This window comes from Sebastes fasciatus, chromosome 14 (assembly GCF_043250625.1).
Source record: "Sebastes fasciatus isolate fSebFas1 chromosome 14, fSebFas1.pri, whole genome shotgun sequence".
Taxonomy (NCBI): Eukaryota; Metazoa; Chordata; class Actinopteri; order Perciformes; family Sebastidae; genus Sebastes; species Sebastes fasciatus.
In genome coordinates this window covers 1,166,489-1,183,132 of record NC_133808.1, presented here as the reverse complement: position 1 = coordinate 1,183,132, position 16,644 = coordinate 1,166,489, and the positions used below count along the sequence as shown (strand labels likewise).

At 40.8% G+C, this 16,644-nt stretch overlaps 1 protein-coding gene across 3 annotated transcripts in view; it reads left to right on the top strand.

Annotated features, from left to right (window-relative positions):
* The window catches only part of col18a1a (collagen type XVIII alpha 1 chain a), a 65,538-nt gene that overhangs the window by 35,164 nt on the left and 13,730 nt on the right, over positions 1 to 16,644 (top strand). For all 3 annotated transcript variants that reach the window (XM_074658069.1, XM_074658068.1, XM_074658070.1), the window contains 16 exons: positions 3,517 to 3,543; positions 3,815 to 4,021; positions 4,345 to 4,371; positions 6,917 to 6,979; positions 7,086 to 7,154; positions 7,275 to 7,325; positions 7,558 to 7,674; positions 7,807 to 7,869; positions 9,421 to 9,465; positions 10,278 to 10,409; positions 11,222 to 11,293; positions 13,227 to 13,253; positions 14,542 to 14,640; positions 15,478 to 15,513; positions 15,871 to 15,960; positions 16,063 to 16,089. In XM_074658069.1, the coding sequence (XP_074514170.1) occupies positions 3,517 to 3,543; positions 3,815 to 4,021; positions 4,345 to 4,371; positions 6,917 to 6,979; positions 7,086 to 7,154; positions 7,275 to 7,325; positions 7,558 to 7,674; positions 7,807 to 7,869; positions 9,421 to 9,465; positions 10,278 to 10,409; positions 11,222 to 11,293; positions 13,227 to 13,253; positions 14,542 to 14,640; positions 15,478 to 15,513; positions 15,871 to 15,960; positions 16,063 to 16,089 (1,152 nt within the window). The remainder of the gene's footprint in view (positions 1 to 3,516; positions 3,544 to 3,814; positions 4,022 to 4,344; positions 4,372 to 6,916; positions 6,980 to 7,085; positions 7,155 to 7,274; positions 7,326 to 7,557; positions 7,675 to 7,806; positions 7,870 to 9,420; positions 9,466 to 10,277; positions 10,410 to 11,221; positions 11,294 to 13,226; positions 13,254 to 14,541; positions 14,641 to 15,477; positions 15,514 to 15,870; positions 15,961 to 16,062; positions 16,090 to 16,644) is intronic.

The window sequence follows — 16,644 nt, the reverse complement described above, 5'->3', positions numbered from 1 at the left end:
ATTAAGGTAGAGACTTCATTTACAATATAGCTGAGTAAAACAAATAAAAAATCCAAGGCACCAAGAAATGTAAATAAGAACCATAAAGACCAAACATTACAGTAAAATACAAACTAAGTAGCAAGTTACACAAACAAGGTGGTATGCACCTACTTATTTCTATTGACCAACAGAAGTTATGTTTCTGTTATGATTAGGCTAAGGTGTATTGTTTTAAGGGTTGGTAATATATTTCTAAAGATTTTAATACAGACATTTGAGTGTATCTCTGTAACTGCAGAATTAAACTTCCACTTGTGCCACCGTAGCATAGACGCCGCATTGGACGCTTCAGCCCGTACTGAACAGGGGGGCTGACCCTATCGTCTACTTATCAATGAGTTGATATTATATTAAAGGGTTTATGATCTACGTGGAGTAGAAAAATAAAGTTTTGTCTCCAGTTACTTAGAATCTGGATAGTTGAGCTCTAATCTCTGCCAAACACACAGGAGACGAGTGTGCACCGTAGGCTGACATGAACTAAATTACTGACCTGATAGAAAAGAATTCATTTATCAGAAGAATTGTTAAAGGTCACCTATTATGCAAAATGCACTTTTCCATGTCTTTTAAACATCAATATCTGTCCCCAGTGTGTCTACAGGCCACCATAGGATCATAAAAGACCATCCTCTCTCTTTTTCTCCTCCTCCGTTTGTCCGGAAATGGGTGCAGAATTTTTTTTTGCTTTTTTCCTTGTATTCTGACGTCATTTGAGAATTGCAAGCCATGTAAGGGTTTCCTGGTCGAACCAGAGAGAACCTTCAGTAGCTGACCCCGCCCCACAGCGCGTCACTGTCTCTCCTCCTCAACCGAACTTGAGCAAAGTAGCTCCTACAGTTAGTCTGCAAGAACCAGCAGAACAGGCTTCATGTACTCCCATCATCTGAATATAACATGTTCATTCACAAAGGCTTTATGTAATTACACTGTTTAAACAGATGATATTTATATATTATATATATTTGATGTCATGCATCTAGCAGAGTACAGGTAGTAAATAGTGACTTGTAAGCAACACAACACATTTCTGTTTCACAGTCAAACTTTATTTGAGTAGACAGATGACAATATTAATTATTCACAGCATTTGTAATCATCCCACCTGCAGTTATGTTAACATGGTACAGGAGAAAGTCTTCAGCTCTGGTAAACTACAGTAAGCTAAGCTCCGGTGGTCTGTAGTCATGGTAACACAGAGACAGCTACTACTGTAAATAATATACCATTACTCTGATCTTCCATACATTTATCTTTTAGCAGAAATAATGAACTGACTACTGTTTCACATCTTCTATTTTCCACCCTGATGGTCGCTGTGTTTACACACCGTGTCATAGCGGTAGCATATAGCTAACCCGTTAGCATGTAGCTACATGCTAACGGGTTAGCTACATGCTAACGGGTTAGCTCTGTATCTCCATGTAAACAGAGCTAACCCGTTAGCATGTAGCTACATGCTAACGGGTTAGCTCTGTATCTCCCATCTGCCCACAGCTGTCTGCTCTCAGCTGTCTGCTCTCCTCTGGGATGATTCTGTCAGTCATTTCTCACAGATGGATCTGTAAAGACAGACGTAAAACAGAGTGTATGTTTACGGTTTACAGAGTTGATGCATGAGGTAAACACTGAGCTAACTAACAGAGATATAAATAGTATTATTTACCTGAGAGAAACCTGGAAACCTGGAAACCTGGAAAACCTGGAAAACCTGGAATCTGGACCGCAGATGTTCATCATGTGTCGCCGATTTCTGATCAGATTCCTCCGGTAACGTGCGCTGGGTGAAGTTTCTGGTTTATAAACTTTAAAGTGGTTTATAAGCTCTATTCTAGCTCCTCTCTCTCCCTGCTCTCAGGCCGCGAGGGGGGCGGGGACTGTGACGCTGTGTTGTTGAGGACGTTTGATTGACAGAAAACGCTGACCAATCAGAGCAGAGTGGGAGGAGACAGAGGCTACAGACACAGAAATCAGCACTTTTGGAAATGGGCTGAAACAGAGGTTATAGAGACATGCTGGAATGCATGATCTGATTGTTTTTTTGAAAAAAAAACTTCAGAGACATGGTTTGGAGGTGTCTGAGACCTATAATAACTAGTTTAAATGGAGTATAATATGTGACCTTTAAAACTCACATTTGTTAAGTATGACTTTGGCTTATTTGTCTTGTTTAAGGTTAATACTTGTAGAGAGGTCCCTATATAATATAATATAATATAATAAAATAAAATAAAATAAAATAAAATAAAATAAAATATAATATAATATAATGAAATGTCTTCCTCTGTTTTAGCGATCATGCTTTCAGTCTATAGGCTACCGCTAACACTGCTACTGATATTACTATTATATACTGTAGGCTACTTACTAATACGAGCAATCACAATAACAGGCAAATAGTAGTACATAAATAAATAATGGTAACAATATATATTAGTATAATAATATTAGTGATGATCTGAATTTATTGAAATAATGGTGATAATAAAGAAATTATTAAAAACAATAATATTATAGCGTAATTGTTAACCAAGACATGCCATCACTTTTATTGTTTGCAATATTAGACACATATTGCTACATCTCGTACATTTCATGTTTCACGATATCATGTTAGATATGAACATCAACCACCTAACATTAGCTGATATGGATTAGCTAATAATAATGAACGTTAGCTAACATTAGCTGATATGGATTAGTTAGTTAATAATAATGAACGTTAGCTAACATTAGCTGATATGGATTAGCTAATAATAATGAACGTTAGCTAACATTAGCTGATATGGATTAGTTAACAATAATGAACGTTAGCTAACATTAGCCGATATCGATCAGCTAACAATAATGAACGTTAGCTAGCTCTTATCTGATGTTACAGAAGCAAACGTTTTGTAAAGATGTAACGTTAACTTGAACAGTTGTTAATGTGTAAAATGCTTAAAGTAAAATGTGATATGATAATAGCCTACTAGTTTTTAATAATGACCTAATAATTGATTGAGTCCACCATATCGAAGGACAGACCGCTGATCCATGAACCGGAAGCAGTGACATTAACGTATTGAACAGTTTTTCACCAAATTACTTACTTACGTTACTCCTCGTAGATCATAAACCCTTGAATATAAAACGACTCGTTGAAATCGGTTGAGAAATGTAGACGTTATAGTGCTTTTTATCCAGAAAAACGGCAGCTCCCCCGTTCACTTGTATTTGTTGATGGGTCAGTCTTGCCCTGTCCAATATGGCGCCCACGTTGACGTATGATCCAGGAGTCAATGCGGCGTCTATGTATATATGTCTATGGGTGCCACCCTTAATGGAAGTGTGTACACTCAATGTGAAGGGCATTAGGTAAAGTTCTCCAACAAGTGGACGTGTCTGTGGATACAGTAGGCTATGCATGTCACATGCGACAGCCAGTGAAGACTGCTGGCACTGACTTGGCACTGTTTCTCCTTTCATTTTCAGGGAGAACCAGGGGAAAAGGGATCAAAGGTAAGTTAGAGATGATCTCAGGTATGGCTCCTTGATTTGAGTCACCTCCTGTAGAATGAAGTTTTAGGTGTCTTGTACAAACAGAACAATGATCTATATGATACGTCATGATCCCTCACCAGGAGGGGACTGCTACAACATTCAAATAGGGGACATCAGTGGTGTTGATTTCACTGTTCACGGATTTCTGGTCATCGCTATAAAATAATCCAGGTCCACCCTGAATTTACAAATATGGAAAAGCTTTAGTCACTACCGTCTTTATCTCCAGGGCAGTGCAGGCTTTGGCTACCAAGGCAAGAAGGGAGAGCCCGGCCCCTCTGGGATACCCGGTCCCCCCGGCCCTCCAGGGCCCGCGACCGAGTTTTCAGTCGACAGTGACGGCTCAGTTGCTTCCAGAGTCCCCGGACCCCGAGGTCCAGCTGGATCACAAGGTGCCGCGGGCCCCCAGGGACCACCAGGAGCTGATGGAGAGCCAGTTAGTAGACTACAGTTGAATTCTTTACATGAAAACACTAAACACAACAGATGTGCTGTGGTTGTTGAACTTGAAGCAAGATCTCCTGTTACATGTTCTGTTGAGAATCTAAGAAAAAAATCTAAAAAAATCGTTATATATATATATATATACTGTATATATATATATATATACATATATATATATACTGTATACATATATATATATATGTATATATATATATATAGGTGTAATTGGAAATAAGAATTGTCACATCAATTTTAATAACCCCAAATCACAAATGTGTCTCAGAGGACGTGTATTTCTTCATTTCATTCTCACAGGGCGATCCTGGCGAGGATGGAAATCCCGTAAGTTTTTGGTTTGTTTTCTTCACAATACCACTGACAAATGACTTGAACTCTTATCAACTGTCAAAAGGTTATGTGATGATGGATTGTTGAAGTAGAAAGTAAGGGTGCTCCGATCGTTATCAGCTGATATTCGTTCTAAATAGTTTGATCGGTGGTGTCTATAAAGGCTGATCAGAAGAGATAGTCAGGTGATGCAAAACATACGAGACAATTTCTCTAAGCGTTGCTAAAATGACTTCACTGAAATTGTGAGTGGAATATGTTGCCCATGTTGCTGCCCCATCTATTAATTTTAATACTTAAAGCAGCAGTTGGTAGAAATGGAGCAAACATTATTAAAAAAAGTTATTTTTATAAAACGGTCACTATATCGTGACAGTAGTGCATGAGACAGGTAATCTAAAAATTAATCATGTTCCTCTGTGTCCTCCGGTGCTCCTAACAGCATCTGCAAGATTTCAAAGACCGGAGGAAAACAACCAATCAGAGTTGAGCTGTAGCCTTGCCGTCTCTGAGCAGCTGTCAATCACTCACGGACTCTGATCAAACAGTCAAACTAGGCAGCGCTGATCAAATATGGATCAATATTCTGTTACTGTAATGCCTATTTCTTTCCTCAGATGTTCTCAGAAACATCTTGTAGTGTACTGTTTAGCTGTGAAATGAGAAAGTTTGTGACCACTTGACTTAATACTTAAAATGGTTATGACATGGATTTATTTCATCACTTGAGTAATACGCAGTTAAGATAATCACTAGCAAATGTATTTTTGCATCAGTAGGGGGGGGGACGACATGGAAACAATCTTCAATCACGGTACATGTAATTTCATATCACGGTAACGGTATACAGTATATCACCATACAGTAATTGTTCTGTTAATTCAATTAAGAAATGGTTTAAAATAATCATGCCATACAGTAAAACTCAAATTCTTTCAAAATTGAAGCTTTAAGGTTCCTGAGAAGAATCATTTTAGTGTTACAGGGTTTTTATGTGAACAGGAGCAAATAAATACCAGCCTGACTTCGGTCAGTGCAATATAAAAAATCACACAAATTATTTAAAGGGACTGTTTGTAAGAATCAGAAATTAGTTGTAACAGCGACACCTGTGGCCGTTATGTCAACGAAATTCAGCGTCCCGTGTGCACATGCTACGCGAATGTGAGCGAGCATCCGACAAAACAGTGAGGAGACACACGTCAGCTAAAAGCACAATATCACTCTATATTTCAGCTGCTTGGCAGTAATGTTAGCTGACCAGACGAAGGTCTCTCCATGAATCAATGCTGATCCTAGTGTTGGCTTTTCCTGCCTCAGCCTCCCGACCGCGGCCGGAGGGAACAGGGGAGACACTGGAGTTTTGGTCGGAGACGATAACGTTTCTCTTTGCGGAGCCCCGTCACTTCACAAGACACGGGAAACCTCTGTTGGTCTGGAGGAGCTGCAGCAGTTATTTCTGCACAAACGTCCACTGTGCATTCACTAGATATTCTCAGAGCTAAACTAACTCTTCTGCAGTGTGGAGTGTGCGCACATGCACGTGAGAGTGGAGCGAGAGAGTGAGAACGAGCGCGGTGTGTGACTGAAGGCAGCTAGAGGAGCAGAGGAGCAGAGTACAGCAGAGACTCCGGTCCTGGAGACCAAAGCTACGGTCTCCCCCGCGTCCTCCGACCGCGGCCAACACTGTTTAACAGACGGGCTTCACTAGATACAACCAAGAGGTTTTGGTGCTTCACTTTAGTTTGTGTTGGAGTCTGAGTCTGAACAGCGTAGACACACGCGAGCGCGCATGAGACACCGGCCCGGATTTATACGTGTTATACGTTCTGCATGTCTGTGCCCAGGGGTCCATTGTCTCATAATCCGCCCGTGGTCACAGTAAACAGAAAATATGAAACGGCTGAATAACAACGTTAGATGACGCATGGTGTAACGTTACGGTACCATAACAGCAGCGGTGCCAAAATGACTTTTAACATGGGGGGTGATGAAGACACATTTACAATTTGAAGTGAGCAGAAACACATTCTGCGTGTTGATAATCCGAATAGGTCATGCTTTGGTGGGGACAGAAAGTGAACAGGACAGTGCTGTCTTGCTGCAGCTGCCGTTTTGACAAAGTGCACCGGGATGCTTTCACTTCAAGTGTTGGTGCATAGCAGTTGTACTGTTGTGATAAGCCATTTCCAATCTGCAGAGTTTACAGAGTACCACATCGTTGGGTCTCTGTTTAAAATACTTCCACACTTTAGAGGATTGTGAGCGAGTATTTTTTTAGCTGCAGCTTGTTCTCCATGCTTTGACCGGGCGCAGCCATTCTTGCAACGCGGCGACCGCAATCAATGACGTCGATTGCGATGATGAATCGCCCCAGCCCTACCTGTGATCGGTATTGGCTAATGCTGCTTCCAGTGATCGGCGATCGGCCCCAAAAATCCTGACGGGAGCACCCTTAGTAGATAGCTACTCCTTTACACTGAGATTTTGCTTGTGTTAAAACCATGAGTGCCCTAACATTTTTGTTTCCTCAACACAGGGTTCTGATGGACCTCCAGGCTTCCCAGGAACCCCAGGTGACACTGGACCTATAGGAGAGAAGGTGAGATGCTCACTTACATCAACAGAAAAACACATTATTATTATTATTATTATTATTATTATTATTATTATTATTATTATTACAATAATGAACCTCGTGCCTACAGGGAGACCGTGGAGAGGGTCAACCTGGCCCCAGGGGATCCCCAGGACCTCCAGGACCAGGACTCAGACCTGTGAGTTCTTCTTGGCTTCGGTCACATGCTGTAAATGTTTATGCACAACTTGTATCAGCAGACTGCCTGCCTTCATGACACATTTGTTGAATACAACTGATACCAGTTCATGTATTTCAGACTTTTGTTGACATGGAAGGCTCAGGGTTCCCTGATCTGGAATCTGTTCGGGTAAGAAGGATTCAAATTTTAGTACTCTCAACAGTAACAACTATGTAGTGGAGGATATCATCTGTGTTGCTGTACGACTGTAACCAGCAAAGAAGATAAAATTGTTGGTGAAAGACGTTTCTGTTTCTGTAGACATTCATCTGATATACAGCTAAAAATGTAGATCTGCAAAAGACACCATAGATTACAGGAAATCTGCAGTATGCTAAAGGATTCTTTATTTTTGTTGTAGGGACCGCCTGGCCTACCAGGTCCCCCTGGTCCCCCCGGTCTTCCATCTACAGCAGGCACAGCTTCAAGTTCTGGGGCATTCGGACCACCAGGAAAGGACGGGGCTCCCGGTCAACCTGTAGGTGTCAATGTGTTTGTCTCTCAACACCATTAGCCAAATAATTCTCTAAACCCTCTGAATGGTGATTCAAATGACTGTAGAGTCTAACCTAATCAACAACCACTGTATACCTGAACCAAATCTTTCTAGGGATTGGCTGGTTGGCCGGGTACTGATGGCCTCCCAGGAGTTTCTGGTCCCAAGGGAGAGAAGGTAATGATTGTCAAAACTAAGAAAATGTCATTTTTTAGGATCCCTGAAAGCTTCTCAATAGTAAATGGTAAATGGACTTGGACTTATATAGTGCTTTTCTAGTCTTCCGACCACTCAAAGCGCTTTACACTACATGTCAGTATTCACCCATTCACACACACATTCATTCATACACTGATGGCAGAGGCTACTAAGGTGCCAACTTTGCCCATCAGGATTTAATCTAAATACTTATTCACACACCGATGGCTATGCCTCCAGGAGCAATTTGGGGTTAAGTGTCTTGCTCAAGGACACATCGACATGTGACCCGGAGCAGCCGGGGATCAAACCACCGACCTTCCGATTGGTGGACAACCTGCTCTACCCTCTGAGCCACAGCTGCCCTCAATAGTGGTTATAGTGTAAACATGAGATGTATCTGTCTAAGTCCAACTGAAATTCAGTTTTACCCGTACATTTCACTGGTGATTGTTGTAAAATAATTGCTACTTACTTAGTAATTTGACTAATATAGTACAACATATCACTTCAGTTCCAACAGCCACACAGGCAGTCAACCAGCTGTGGATCGATGTTGTTAGCCATTGCTTAGTTCTATCTATGATTTGAGCTAGAGCTGCAGTGATCAGTCAACAAATCGATTAGTCGATCGACAGAAAAATAATCGCCAAACATTTTGATAATCGATAAATCGTTAAAGTAATTTTTCAAGCAAAAATGGCAAAAATTGCGTTTTCAGGCTCTAAAATATGGAGATTTCCTGTTTCTCTGTTTTATATCATATTAATTTGAATATATTTGGGTTTTTGGACTTTGAGAAACTGGGAGTATTTTTCAGACTTTTTATGGACCAAACGATTAATCTAGAAAATAATTGGGAGTCTAATAAATATTGAAAATAATTGTTAGTTGCAGTCCTAATTTCAGCAATCTCTATGTTACTGTATTGTGATTTGTGTTGTAATTTGAATCTCTGGGTAATGAATGGAGTGCTGAGGTGGTGACCAGATGTCCCGGTTTGTTCGGGACTGTCCCGGTTTTAAGCTGACGTGTCCCGAGTCCCGACAAATATCTGTAAAACACTCCAATGTCCCGGTTTTCAAACGTCACTACAACTGGTTGCTCGTGGGCGACATGTTGGAGACCCCTGATATGGGAAAAACTTCAACACTATCATTCCTCTCAAATGTTGTAAAGGGATGCTGTAAATTGCTAATCGTACATGACCAACATGTGAGCTTGTTTAAAAAGGGGAAACAACTGCTTGTATCAATTTATGTGGGCTATAAAGGGCTAAAACGCTAGCTCTCAGATGTCTGTCAGCTGTTGCCATGGGAACCGCTCACCCAGAGGATCGAAGCTCAGACTCCATTTCCACAAATAGGTCCAAAAATGTTTTATCTTCTTTTGAAAAATGATAGAAACATGCACAATAGCCACAGTATTATCATAGTTTATATTTCCTGACACAAAAGAAATAAGTACAGAGAATTCCAAAGTTTGACATTTCTATTAACATATTCTGTCCTTCTCTCTTTCCTACACTAGGGTGATTCAGGCGAGTTGGGTCTTCCAGGAGCAGTTGGAGAGAAGGTAATTTATGACCCTAATTGTTTTTTTTGTTTTTTCAGTTTTACCTTAAAGTAGCTACCGCTTTACACTTAGATCTACACTCCAAACATGACTACATGCAAATTGCCCTATTTGTTGTAAACTTTATTAGAGAAGACATAATCCTGAGAACAAGGTACGTGAATTCAAGTGTAAATTGGTGACGTGTTTTTGGGATACGAGAACTGTGTAATGGTGGCCATTGGATAACTAGAATGACATATCAACTTTCATCCGACTATTTCTAAAGCTTTACTCATCCCTATCATTTCTCCAGCCAAGCTCCTACTTTTCTTTTCTCACCAACCTGTTGCCCCACTATTTATCCTCCTACTTTCCTAAGCCTTCCCTTCTGCAGGTAACTGGGCTCCAGCATGTCAGCCATCAAAGGGGATTGGTGTCTTCTAACAATATGCAAATGTTTGTCAAACATAGTCTGCTACAAACTTGACTTAAAGTTTAATCTGAGTACTGGCTATGGTTTGGTTTAACATCTGGTGACGTCTGAATTTGGCCCCAGAACAATGAGCATGGTGTGTGTGCAGTTAAATGGTCCTATGTACTATTAAACCACACTTACTCATACTAAATGCTGCATGACACTGGTATTAGTGGTTTTGAGCAGGATACATGAGATTCCTGATAATGAATTTAAAAGATCCACACTACTTTACCATTGTTAGATGCACTTCACTGAAGATGAAATCTTTATAGGCCTATTTGCTTTTATTTAAGTTTGAAGGCTTTTCATTTATTCTTAGCACTGATTTTACGCCCGTCATTTCACCCTACAGGGATCTGGAGGAGACCCTGGTTTACCGGGAACTTCAGGAGAGCCCGGACTGGCTGGTCTGCCTGGACCCATCGGACCAGTTGGGCAACCTGGGCCTCCCGGGCCTCCTGGATCAAGCTATCGTGTTGGATTTGTAAGTTCTCTATTAGTGTTTTGTGGTGATACCTTTTGGTAGAGTTGACAAAGTCTCACAGTGAAAGATAAGAAAAGATGCTAGATGTTACCTGTAATGTTGTTGTCTGGGACAGTTCATCAGGGGACAACTAATGATAAAATGGAAATATGAAAAGATGTTCAATGATAATCCAAAATATTGCCTATTGCTGTGGTCAATTAATATGAACACCGATCAGACATTCAGACCACTGACAGGTCAAGTGAATAACATTGATTATCTGGTTACCATGGAACCTGGCAGTGGGGGGATATTAGACAGCAAGTGAACATTTTGAACTTTGAACTTTGTGTTGACTTTGACAAAGGCCAGATAGTGCTGGCTAGACGACTGGGTCAGAGCATCTCCAGAACTGCAGCTCTTGTGGGATGTTCCCGGTCTGCAGTGGTCAGGACCTACCAAAAATGGTCCAAGGAAGGAGAACCGGTGAACCGGCGACAGGGTCAGACCCGAGGCTCATTGAAGCACGTGGGGAGTGAAGGCTGGCCCGTGTTGTCTGATCCAATAGAAGAGCTACTGGAGCTCAAACTGCTGAAAGAGTTAATGCTGGTTCTGATAGAAAGGTGTCAGAACACACAGTGAGGAGCAGTTTGTTGAGTATGGGGACCGGTCAGGGTGCCCATGCTGTCATATGTTATGGCTGATCGGTGTTTATCAGTGAGGTAAATCATCTGAGGTGATCATCTTAAAATAAATGAAACGGGACAGAAGAAAACAAAGAAACACTTTTGTTTGACTGTTTGTCCTAAAATCTTTGTTTGTGTTTGAAGGATGACATGGAGGGCTCTGGTGGAGGTTTCAGCAATGGACTCCCTGGCGTCAGAGGACCTGAAGGAAGACAGGTCAGTACTGCGTATTGAAGAAATACTTTTACTACAAGATCTAAGCTCTGATCAGTGGCTTTAAATTGTGGTCAAGTTGTCAATTGGTAGGACGGAATCAGGTGCAAGCAAGAGGAAGTTGTGAAAAATAAAATCTGAAAATAAGATTAGTGTTTCCCATTTTGCTCTTAAATTCAAGTGATATCTAAATGAGACCCCGTATCGAATGAACAATAATTTATTACATGGTACATGATAGTATAGTAGTGCAAAGTCTTTGGTGATTAGACTCCAGCATGACGTAGTATATCAAAGGGGGTAGTGATGCCGTGATGAGATTAGGTATATTCCCCCTCTGGAGTCTAAACACTGGTGGTGGTGGTGAAGGGAGTAGCTGAAGATCTAATGAAGGGATGTAGAGCAGGCGTGGACACTGAATCTGATGAAGACTGGAGGTGACGGGGTGGAGGCGGGTTGCATCGAGCCGCACTGAAAAGACAACTGACGCAGCAGAGAGGAGAAGAGTTTAAAATCTGATAGTAACGATATGATTGGCTCATGGAGAGCGTGGTAGAATCTGTTTGGTTATCTAAGAGTGAACCACCCACAGTCAGCTGATAGAGTAGGAGCCAGTAGAGAGAGAGAGACAGAAAGGTTGTGAATGAGAGAGTGTAAAGAGGGTCTTCCTGTCTGAACTTTCGCTTTAAGCTTCATAATTACAAAACTTGAAGCAGTAAAAGAAATGTTCATCACTACAGCGAACCTCACACTCATAAAGAATAGCACTCATGCACTATTTACATTTCATCTGAAAATGTAATTGAAATTGTTGACCAATCATCGTTACCTAAAGCAGCAGTGGGTAGACATGGAGCAAATATGATTCAAAAAAGTTATTATTTAGAAAACGGTCACTATATCCTGACAGTAGTGCATGAGACAGGTAATCTGAAAAAAATCATTTGTCTCTGTGTCCTCCGCTGTCCTCCGGTGTCCTCCAGTGCTCTTAATGGTATCTGCAAGATTTCACAGACTGGAGGAAAACATCCAACCAGAGCCGAGCTGGAGCCTTGCCGTCTCTGAGCAGCTGTCAATCACTCACAAACTCTGATCAAACGGTCAAACTAGGCAGCATTGATCAAATATGAATCAATATTCTGTTACTGTAATGACTATTTCTCTCCTCAGATGCTTTCAGAATCATCTCGTAGTGTACTGTTTAGCTGTAAAATGAGAAAGTTTGTGACCCGGCAGCCATGTTGAGATCAGTTGAGGAAATACCAAGCACCGCCCACCAGCTGGAGCACAGTCTCTCATTTTACAGCTAAACAGTATACTACAAGATGATTCTGAAAGCATCTGAGGAGAGAAATCGGCATTACAGTAACAGAATATTGATTCATATTTGATCAGCGCTGCCTAGTTTGACCGTTTGATCGGAGTTCACAAGTGATTGACAGCTGCCTCCATTGAATGAACAGCCAATAGGATCGCTCTCTCTCTGAAATGACCTGTGATTGGTCAAAGTCTCCCGTCACGGGCTAGATGTTCTAAAGCCTGAAAACAGAGCCATGAGGAGGAGCAGAAGTCTAGTTTTCTCTCAGAACACTTGAATTACAATATGCTGAAAGGTTATTATGGGATTTTTGCCCAATGATGCCAAAACATGTGTGCCTACTGCAGGTTTAAAAAGAGTAAAAATAGAAATAAACTATTTATTTGGAGCCTAACATATTTGGCATAGCTGCCATACATTCTGTAAATGATCTGATTACAGAGTATTCCTATAAAAACAATCTAGCATGTATTTTGTACAGGTCTATATTTTACATGTCTGTAAAATATAGACCTTGAACTGTCAAACATGTTTTAGTAGGAAGCAGTAGCAAATACACTAGGAATATATACTGTACATAAGCTAGCCAATAACCAAGGCTAATGTGTGTGCTTTCAGGGTTCTCCTGGCTTGCCTGGACTTCCGGTAAGTAATTCTTCCCGTAATCCGTCATGATCTGGTCCTCTTGCCACTTCTCCAACTAACATGGTTTTTCTATTTTTAAAAACAAACTATTGGATCAAAAGGTTGTCGTTTTGAGTGTGTGAAATCAGCGTGAGGTACAGCTACGTGGGACTGAATCAAGGTCTCTAAGGCGATAGCGAGTGTTTAGCCCCTGCACACCCTCAAGCGTCTTCATGACTTTATTTAACATTCCGGTTTGATTATTGGCGGTAGCCTTATCCTAGCTACTCTCCTCTGCTGTCATTTCACATGTTTGTTTTTGAAACCATTGGGGTTGAGAAAAAATAAGCTGCAGCTTTATTGATTGAGGGCAAAATAAGGTCGCAAAGAAACAGAAATGGGAAAAAAACAATACAGCACACAAACAAAACGGAAAATAAATAAGATGCTACAAGAAGCAGTGGAATAAAATGTAAAAACGTATAGATTATTAATTTATTATTAGTATAGACTATTTCATTAAGTAGAATTCTTTAAATAAAAGGGGCAGAAAGACAAACTCGTAGCAACACAGCACAAGTGTACCCAAATTAGCATGTTTCCATGGGCTGTATACATGTACGGACTGCCTAAAGTAGAACAATGAGCAGAGAAGAGCTGGAGGCTGCGTAGAGCTGTAGAGTTAGGGGTTGATTTTCAGTGGGATCAGGAGTACAACAACCGCTTCATATTTCAGGCAGTAATGTGTTAGGGCCTGACCAGACACAACGGGTTTTGCAGGTGTAAAAAATGTCTTGCAGTTTGCTGCGTCTTTTTATTTTTTTTAGTGTTGCGAGGTAACCACCGAATGAATGCTAACGTTAGCGTAAGGCAAACCATGAACTTTACCTTATAGTTAATAGTACAGTTTAAATTAATGAAAACAGCTAACCCAAATTTCCAAGTAGTGCCTCCTGCTGTTTTCTGTTCAGCTCATGGTAACTACGGTTGGTAAAGTCAAATAGCTCCGAGCATCAAGCAAATGTCCCCACCATGAGAAAAAAATGCTAATGACGTTGGGCGCTTTTCTGCTCTGAGTTTCATTTTTTTCAACTCCAGGCATTCAGGGTGCTCCTGCAAAAAAATGAGGCGCCCAGAGCGGAAAAACGCAATGTAAAAGCATCAGGCAAAACGCTTCACTCTCATTTGAAACAATTACAAAAAGCCGCTCCAGGCTGCTAAAACACACAGATCAGGGCCGTAGTAACTTTGTTTTTGTGTTTCACTGAATTTAGTTTGTCACTGGTGTATCTTGACTGTGCCTCGGCAGGGTAAAGCTGGGTTGCCTGGTATACCAGGTCAGAAGGGCAGTGAAGGTCTTACAGGAAGAGATGGACGACCAGGTTTGGATGGCTTCCCTGGACCTCAGGTAAAGTAGATCTAGATGACTAATAAGAATATTTCATGCACCAGCTGGATACCAGAGGTCACACATTTGTTGAAAAGTCATAGTGTTAACACATTGTTAGATGTTTGAAACCTGTGTGATGTAACCGAGCATTTGGTTAACCATGTTACACTACAGACAGGGCTACTGGACTTTAAAGGAAATGGTTGTTGTTTTTGTATCTGTCTTTTTTGTTTTACATCATAAGCTAACAAGCTATGGGGCAAAGATATGTTGCATTCTCAAATGTTTATGTCAGTGTCATTTACCCCCGTGGCCATAAAGGAAGTCCTTTGTATTGAATACATTCTGGGTTCTAAATGTTTTTTGGAGGTATACAGCCCAGTATGCAGCCTGAAGTCATGCTAATGTTGAGTCCATATGAACGCCCCCCCCCCCTCTCTTCTGGTATTCATGATCTTGTAAAAGTGAAAGTTTCTGAAAGCTCAGAGTTCTCGAGTTGTGACGTGTTTGTGACGTAGTCAGAAATGGGGGAGGCCATGGAAGTTCATTTGTTGGTACATAAGTGAATATATTGTAATTTTAGCCGTGTATTACAATTCCTTGTAATTTTATAATATGTCTGATGAAAAGGTTGATATTCCCAACGGCCTCATCTTTCTCCTCTGTCATTATGGTACCCACTTGCTAGTTTGCTAAATTGTTAGCCTCTGTGGCTTCTAGACAGTAACGTTAATATTGCCGTTGCTTAAGTTCTCACAACTTAACCACTTGAACGCCAAGCATATAGTGTACATGAAACAGTGCTTTCACCTTTTGTTAATGTATCTTTTGTCTCATTCTTCTGTAATTTTACAGGGACCAAAGGGTAACAGTGGTGACAAAGGAGATAGGGTGAATATCATTTTACCCCTGAATATCTGTTCATTTCTACATTCTGTTCACTACAAAGCAATTGTCTGTATGATGCTGATCCTATGTTGTACTGCAACACGAATACCATCTCACTTCTGTATGCTTCTTTGTAGTTATTTTGATCTCTCAGACCTTTAAGGACTCCTTAAAAGAAAAAGATTTAAAAAAAAAAAAACATCTAATATTTGTTACCTTTTTTGAAGATATTTTTTATTCTTTATGTTCAATACAAACAAAGTAAGCTGTGTTGAGCATTTGTTAATTTCCGGACATGGATGTCTTACGAGGTGGGACAGTTGTTCATTTTTTTGCTGTGTGTGCGTGTTGTGGTTTTAGGGTGACCCAGGTCGGGATGGAACTGGACTCCCAGGTCCACCTGGCCCACCTGGCCCACCAGGACAAATCATCCACCAGACATCTAGCAGTGTAAGCAACAAAAAGCATACAATAGACCCAAATCCAAAACTAAGAGCAGTCTTAATCAGTGATAGCATTCATCTTAACTTCAATCTCTCTGTGTCACTACAGGTCGATGTTGGCAATGTTGGGCCTCAGGTTTGTATTCATGTTTAAACTGTAATACTGATACGAAATACAATACAATCTTTGAGGTTGTCATTGATAATGTGTGTTACATGTACAGTATGTGGGGCTGCAGAGTTTTTGTATCCACATGAGGCCTTCTCCTCATTTTGCCATCTTTTAAAAAACTCACATCGGAACCACGGATGATGATTGGTTGCCCTTCAAACTGAGCTTTACGTGCATTTGGTATAACACTTTACAGGCCCTGTACATGTAACTGAGCTTTTTACAACCCATATAAAGGTGATTGTGCACTTGTAATTATAACCCTAGCGTGGGCTTGAACCACTGTTCAAAAGACACATCAGTGCTGGCAGTGTGTGATTTTACAGAAAGGTGAAGTCCCTCCCCTTCCGGTGGACCACTATGGGACATTATTTCGAAAAAGATATGAACGGTTGTCAACGTTGAGAGACAAATGTTTTTTTGATTTCGTTTGAATTGTGCCATGAATCACACATATGATGTTTGTCAATTTAAAACATAATGTTGCAAGTCTAGAAAGTCTCAGTTTATTGTAAGACT